This window comes from Calidris pugnax, unplaced genomic scaffold (genome assembly GCF_001431845.1).
Source record: "Calidris pugnax isolate Ruff unplaced genomic scaffold, ASM143184v1 scaffold535, whole genome shotgun sequence".
Taxonomy (NCBI): Eukaryota; Metazoa; Chordata; class Aves; order Charadriiformes; family Scolopacidae; genus Calidris; species Calidris pugnax.
Genome location: NW_015091323.1, coordinates 143,240 through 149,735, shown reverse-complemented (window position 1 = coordinate 149,735; position 6,496 = coordinate 143,240). Strand labels below are relative to the sequence as shown.

The following is a 6,496-nucleotide window of genomic DNA, read 5'->3' as shown; positions in this document are numbered from 1 at the left end:
GGGTGTTTGGGGGCTGCCCGGGCGCTTCCCGGCTGGTGGTGGGGCAGGGGAGGGACGGATAACGGAGCTGTGGGTCTGGGTGCTGCCTCCCCTTCCCTGGGGGGGGCATCCTAAACCCACCCAGGCAAAGCTGCCCCCCCTTTGGGCTGCCCCCCCTTTGGGCTTCCCCTTTTCCCCCGTGGCTCCAGCTCCTGCTCCCTCTCTTCTCCAAGATTCGCACTCCCCCTTTGCCCTGAGGTTCAGGGCTCCTGATTTTCCCTTTTCTGCACCGCTGGAGGCTCGGGGCTCCCCCTTTTTCCTCAGGGTCTGGGGCTCCCCTTTTTCCTCAGGGTCTGGGGCTCCCGCTCCCCTTTTTCCTCAGGTCTGGGGCTCCCCTTTTTCCTCAGGCCTTGGGGCTCCTGCTCCCCCTTTTTCCTCAGGCCTTGGGGCTCCCGCTCCCCCTTTTTCCTCAGGGTCTGGGGCTCCCGATCCCCTTTTTCCTCAGGGTCTGGGGCTCCCGATCCCCTTTTCCCCAGGGTCTGGGGCTCCTGCTCCCCTTTTTCCTCAGGACTTGGGACTCCGGCTTCCCCTTTTTCCTCAGGTTTGGGGCTCCCCCTCCCCTTTTTCCTCAGGGTCTGGGGCTCCCACTCCCCCTTTTTCCTCAGGGTCTGGGGCTCCCTTTTTTCCTCAGGTCTGGGGCTCCTGCTCCCCTTTTTCCTCAGGCCTTGGGGCTCCCAATCCCCCCTTTTTCCTCAGGCCTTGGGGCTCCCAATCCCCCCTTTTCCTCAGGTTTGGGGCTCCCGCTCCCCCTTTTTATCTCAGGTTTGGGGCTCCCGCTCCCCCTTTTTATCTCAGGTTTGGGGCTCCCGCTCCCCCTTTTTCCTCAGGTTTGGGGCTCCTGCTCCCCTTTCCCCCAGGGCTTGGGGCTCCCGCTCCCTTTTTTTCTTGTCCTCAGGTTTTTTACTCCTGCTTTTTTTCTTTCTAACCCTGGGTTTTTTTTAATTCTTCTAGAAAAAGGACCCGGCCCAGTTCCTGCAGGTGCACGGCCGGGCCTGCAAGGTCCACCTGGACTCGGCCGTCGCCTTGGCCGCCGAGAGCCCCGTCAACATGTGAGTAGCCCCACGGGGGGGGCAGGAGGTGTCTCCCACCCCTCCCTGGGCTGACGAGGGGGTGAGGGAGGAGAGATTGGTGCCTCAATGAAGTGTCACCTTCCCCAGGTGACATCTGCAGTGTCTTTGAGAGGCACTGAGCCCGCCGGTGGGGGGTCAGGGGTGAACAGGGGGAGGTTTTTGCCCAGCTGGGGGCACGGTCCTGGCTTTTTGGTCACAACCCCGGGGCCAGCCGGGTCCCTCCTGCCCTGGGGAATGAAACCTGGGCAGGTTTCTGCCCATCAAAGGCCTGGGGAAAGGACTTGGTTCCTCCTCTTCCAGAGCTTCGAGGAGATGCTGCTGTGGCAAACGAGCCACTGGTGCTCAAGGGGGTGTTTTTACAGGTTTGGGGGGGTATGTCCAGAGGAGAGCCACCAAGCTGGTGAGGGGCCTGAAGAACAAATCCTATGAGGAGAGGCTGAGGGAACTGGGCATGTTTAGTTTGGAGAAGAGGAGGCTGAGGGGAGACCTCATTGCCCTCTACAACTACCTGAAAGGAGGGTGTAGAGAGGCAGGTGTTGGCCTCTTCTCCCAAAGGACGAACGACAAGACCAGAGGAAATGGTCTGAAGTTGGGGCAGGGGAGATTTAGATGAGATATTAGAAAGAACTACTTTACTGAGAGAGTGGTCAGGCCCTGGAACAGCCTGCCCAGGGAGGTGGGGGAGTCACCATCCCTGGAGGGATTTAAGAAACGTCTAGACATGGCTCTTCAGGGCATGTTCTAGTGCCCAAGGTTATTGGTTTATGGCGAGGTGTTGAGTGTGGGGTTTAGTTGGTGGGTGCGGTGTTTTTGGTGGGCGTTTGGTGTGGTGTGTTTTGTATTTGTTTGGTGGGGTTTTTTTGTTGGTTTTTTTTTTTTTTTTTGTGGTTGGCCTCGATGATCTCAGAGGGCCCTTCCAACCACTAAGATTCTGTGATTCTGTGGGCCTTGCTCCTCCTGGAGGGGGGTTTCTGGCTGCCCCCCAGCCCTGCTGACCTCTCCCTCTCTTACCCCACAGGATGCCCTGGCAGGGGGACACGAACAACATGATCGACCGCTTCGACGTGCGGGCGCACCTGGACTATATCCCCATGTACACCCCGCCCCTGCTGAACCCCATGTAAGCTGGGGGGGCACCAGGGCCCCCAGCCCCGACGGGAGCTGCCGGGGTCCCCAGCAGGCATCCTTGGGGCTGGTCTGGAGCAGTTGCCTGAGGTTTCGTCGCCTGCGAGCCTGGGCTGGGGTCGCTGCAGGGCTGCTTTTTAGACTTTTAATGTACTGGGACCAGTGTGGAGATCCCAGTACCAGGAGGATAAGGGGGAGCGAGCGCAGGGGGATGGGTAGGGCTGGAGCGTGGGGGCCCCACAGCAGCGTTTTTGTACTCCAAACGTTAAGAGAATACAGCACTGAGATTTTTACACAGGTCTGCAGTAAGAGGGTGTGACAAAAAGGCCAAAATTAGAGCGAGGGTATTAATGAAGCAGCAGCACAACCCCCAAAGGCTGGTGGGGTCTCTGGAGAGAGGTGCTGCAGTCGGTCCTGCTTCGGGCAGGGATGGGGCAGAAGGCGAATTTCCCCCCAGGGCTGGGGCTGTGGAGAGCAGTCAGGTTCCCTTCCTGCCCCGATTGCTGCTGCTCTGGCCCTTCGGCACGAGCTCTGGAGAGGAGTTTGCCCCCTTTGCTGGGTTTTTAAGGAAATCCCAGAACAGCATGAAATCCTGTGCCTGCAAACCCCAGCCCTGGGCTCTCTGTGCAGCCGGGAGTCGGATCTCGCTAATCCGAGCAGAAAGGGGCTGTGGTTTTTCCATGGGCCAAAATCCCCTGGGGAAGGGGGAGCCTCCATCTCTCCAGAGGCTTGTGAGCACCAAAAGCTGCGTCTCCTCCTCCTTTCCAGCTCCCCTGAGCAGGAGTCGGACGAGAGGAAGTGTAACTACGAGCGGTACCGGGGCCTGGTGCAGAATGACTTTGCCGGCAGTAAGTGGCTGGTGCGGGCGGGAGGGTCGGGGCTGTGCTGGGATGGGGCGACCCCTCCCATAATTCGGGGGAAATCCTATCTCATCTGGGGCATGTGGCATTAGCCAATGGGCAAGGGACCACTGCTCTGGGGGTGGCAGGGTTTGGGAGAGCTGTTTCCCCTCTGAGGAGCTGTGGTGAATCAGCTCTCTGAGCTGTTCTCTCTCAAGTGGGCGTAAAGCGAGCTGGTAACATCCCTGTGTGGTTGCAGTCTCGGAGGAGCAGTGTCTCTACCAGATCTACATCGACGAGCTCTACGGGGGGCTCCAGAAGCCAAATGAAGATGAAAAAAAGAAGTGAGTGTGGAAGAGGTGACAGAGGATGGTTGTCACATCCCTGTCCTCGGGGGCTGCGTTTGGGACTGTGGCTCCACGGCCTTGGAAACACCCACTCTTCAACTGGTCCCAGTTTCTCCTCTCCTGGGGTGGGCACCGTCCTCCCTCACCTGCTCTCGGTGACACCCTGAAGTTGTCCCCTGCGTCTCCAACTGAAATAATCCATCCTGTCCTTGTCGCTGTGGCCTCAAGGCTGTCCCGGGGCTGCTGAGGGAGGCAGAGGAAGGGCTGGTTTCTTCCCAAGGGCACTTTCTGCCCCGATGCCCTCTTGCCCGCTGTGGAGGGGGGAGGTGGGCAGGGGCTGAGCGTGTCTGTGCCCAGGCTGGCGGAGAAAAAGGCTTCCATTGGCTACACCTACGAGGACAGCACCGTGGCCGAGCTGGAGAACTCCTTGGAGAAGCGGGGGGAGGAGGAAGACTCCGAGGAAGACAGCAACACGGATGAGGACGAAGTCATCCCTGATATTGGTAATGGCACTGTTTCCCCCGGCTTTGGCAGATGTGCCCTGGGCACTTGGGGGGCTGGGGGGTGCACTGAGCTGCCCGTGCTCTGCCCGCAGACGTGGAAGTGGACGTGGACGAGTTGAACCAGGAGCAAGTGGCCGACTTGAACAAGCAGGCGACCACGTACGGCATGGCTGAGGGGGACTTCGTCAGGTAGGACTTTGTCCCCTTCTCACCGGGGGCTGAACCCTTCACTACAACGGGGGGCCCCTCAAAAACCTCCCCTGAGCACATGCTCCCTTTTGGGGTGCTGGCCTATTGAGGGTCTCTGTCTTTTTTTGGGGGGGTGGAAAGGATGTTGCGGAAGGACAAAGAAGAGGCAGAAGCTATTAAAAATGCCAAAGCCCTGGAAGAAGAAAAGGCGATGTACTCGGTAAGGGGAGCTCTGGCCACCTCTGCCCCCTCCCCGTGGCCAGCCCCCTTCCAGGGCATCAGCCTGGCCCGTGCGGTTGCCTTGGCTCCCCCAGTGCTCACGGAGGCACCTCTGCCTCCCAAGGGGGGAGGTGCAAGCTCCCGGGGCAGCTTCCCCCCAGCCGGTGCCATCTCTTAGCTCCGGCTGCTCTCCCAGGGCCGTCGCTCTCGCCGCCAGAGGAGGGAGTTCAGGGAGAAACGCTTGAAAGGGAGGAAGATCAGCCCCCCGAGGTGAGCTTCCCGCAGCCCAGACGGGGATCCTGGAGCTCGGCCACAGCCTGGGGGCTGCTCCTGTCTGTCCCGGGTGGCTCCATCCCAGGTGTCACCCCGTGCCGGTTTGTCCCACCGATTTCCTGATTCCTCTTTCCCTGCCTCCCTCCCCTCTTGCAGCTACGCACGGAGAGACAGCCCCACCTACGATCCCTACAAACGGTGAGCAGCCCTGGCACAAAGGAGTTCTCCAGGCTGGGGATGTCACCTTCCTGCAGGTCCCCGACGGTTGGCGGGGAACCTGGCATCCAGTGTTTTTTGGGGGAGAGGAGTGATTTTGGGCAACCGAAGCCACTTCCATCCTCGCAGCTCCCCGTCAGAGTCCACCTCCGAATCCCGCTCCCGGTCCCGCACCCCGTCTCCTGGCCACGAGGAGAAGATCACCTTCATCACCAGCTTCGGTGGCAGCGATGAGGAAGCGGCGGCGGCGTCAGCACAAGCTGGAGGCGGCGGCGTCTCTGGAAAAACCACCGCGCTCGGCAAACAGCGCTCTGCCCCAGGGCAGCCGGGCAGCGCCGCGGCAGGTCATAGCACCTCGTCCCGGTCGGTAACTCTCCCATCCGGCTCGTTTTCCCAAAAACCCTTACCCTCGGAGGCCAGGTGGCCGTGGGGCAGGCCAGCTGCCGAAGCCCTTGGCTGGCCCTTCTTGAGGAGGGGGGAACCCGGTGGGAAGGAGCGGGTGGGTTCTCCGTTGTGTCCTGGCACATGGGATGTGTGGCCTCCCTGGTTCTGCTGCACTGCCCGGGCATCTCAAAGAGGATCTTTGTGGCATCTCCGAGTCTTCCTGGAGATGGGGGGGCTGGAATTCGGGTGTGAGTCAAGATGCCTCTTGCCCTCCAAGAGAAGAGAGCGTCTTGCCAGCTCCTGGAGAGCTCAGGGAGGGAATTGGGGTGGCTGTCACAGCCCCTTTCCCAGCACGGTTGGGTGTCCCAGGGGGTTTGCAGCCCCTTGGCAGAGGGCCGGGCAGCTCCGGGGTCATTCGGGCCGTGCCCCCCCAGCGTGGGGCAGAGGAAAGGTGACCCACTCTCCTTGTGGGACTGTTGGCAGGGTCCTGCCGTGTGGCACCACGCGGTGCCGGGGGTCAATGAGGGTCCCAGCCCCTCCTCTCTCCTCCCGTGTGCCAATGCCTCGTCCCCTCTGTCCCTTCCAGGAGACGCTCCTCGTCCTCCTCCTCCTCCCCGTCCTCCTCCTCCTCCTCCAGCTCCCGCTCCAGCTCCCGCTCGCACCGAGGCGGTGGCTACCACCGCTCCAGCCGCTACTGCCACTCCCGCAGCCGCCGCTACTCGCGCTCCCGCTCCCGCAGCCGCCGCTACTCGGGAGGGGGTTCCTGGGACAGTCGGCGACGCTCCCGGTCCTATTCCCCCGACCGGGGCTACCGCTACGGCTCCCGCCGCCGCTCCAGGTGAGAGCGCTGCCCTCGGCTCTACCAGTTTTTACCCATTTCGCCCCGGTTCTTCCCTGGCGAGTTTTGCTGGTGGCTCCTAACGCTCCTGCTCAGCCACAGGCAGTGGTACCGTTCCCTCCGCCGCCTCTTTGGGCCATACGAGCCCACGTGGCTTGGCCTCTTCCTTCCACCCGGTGCTTTAGCTCCTGCCAGACTGGTCCCAGTTCATTACTGGGAGTGCCACAGAATCACAGAATCTTCTAGGTTGGAAGGGACCTTAAAGATCATCTTGTCCAACCGTCAACCTAACTTTGACAAAAATAGACACCCACACAACAAACAAGGAGCATCATCACTAAACCATACCTCCCAGCACCACATCAACCCATCTTTTGAACACCTCCAGGGATGGGGCCTCAACCCCCTCCCTGGGCAGCCCATTCCAAGGGCTGAGAACCCTTTCAGTGAAAAA

At 60.9% G+C, this 6,496-nt stretch overlaps 1 protein-coding gene across 5 annotated transcripts in view; it reads left to right on the top strand.

The window, feature by feature from the left end:
- The first annotated feature begins 908 nt into the window (after nt 1-908).
- Nucleotides 909-6,496, top strand: part of CLASRP (CLK4-associating serine/arginine rich protein) — a 9,244-nt gene continuing 3,656 nt past the window's right edge. For 3 of the 5 annotated variants that reach the window (XR_001414025.1, XR_001414024.1, XM_014960951.1), the window contains exons 1-10: nt 909-1,088; nt 2,128-2,229; nt 3,003-3,082; nt 3,333-3,417; nt 3,778-3,923; nt 4,016-4,112; nt 4,254-4,332; nt 4,528-4,601; nt 4,761-4,802; nt 4,950-6,042. Coding sequence is in view for 2 of the 5 variants with exons in the window: in XM_014960951.1 (XP_014816437.1) it covers nt 1,087-1,088; nt 2,128-2,229; nt 3,003-3,082; nt 3,333-3,417; nt 3,778-3,923; nt 4,016-4,112; nt 4,254-4,332; nt 4,528-4,601; nt 4,761-4,802; nt 4,950-6,042 (1,800 nt within the window). In the remaining 3 variants the exon portion in view is untranslated. The remainder of the gene's footprint in view (nt 1,089-2,127; nt 2,230-3,002; nt 3,083-3,332; nt 3,418-3,777; nt 3,924-4,015; nt 4,113-4,253; nt 4,333-4,527; nt 4,602-4,760; nt 4,803-4,949; nt 6,043-6,496) is intronic. The other 2 variants (XM_014960952.1, XR_001414026.1) reach the window with 2 other exon arrangements.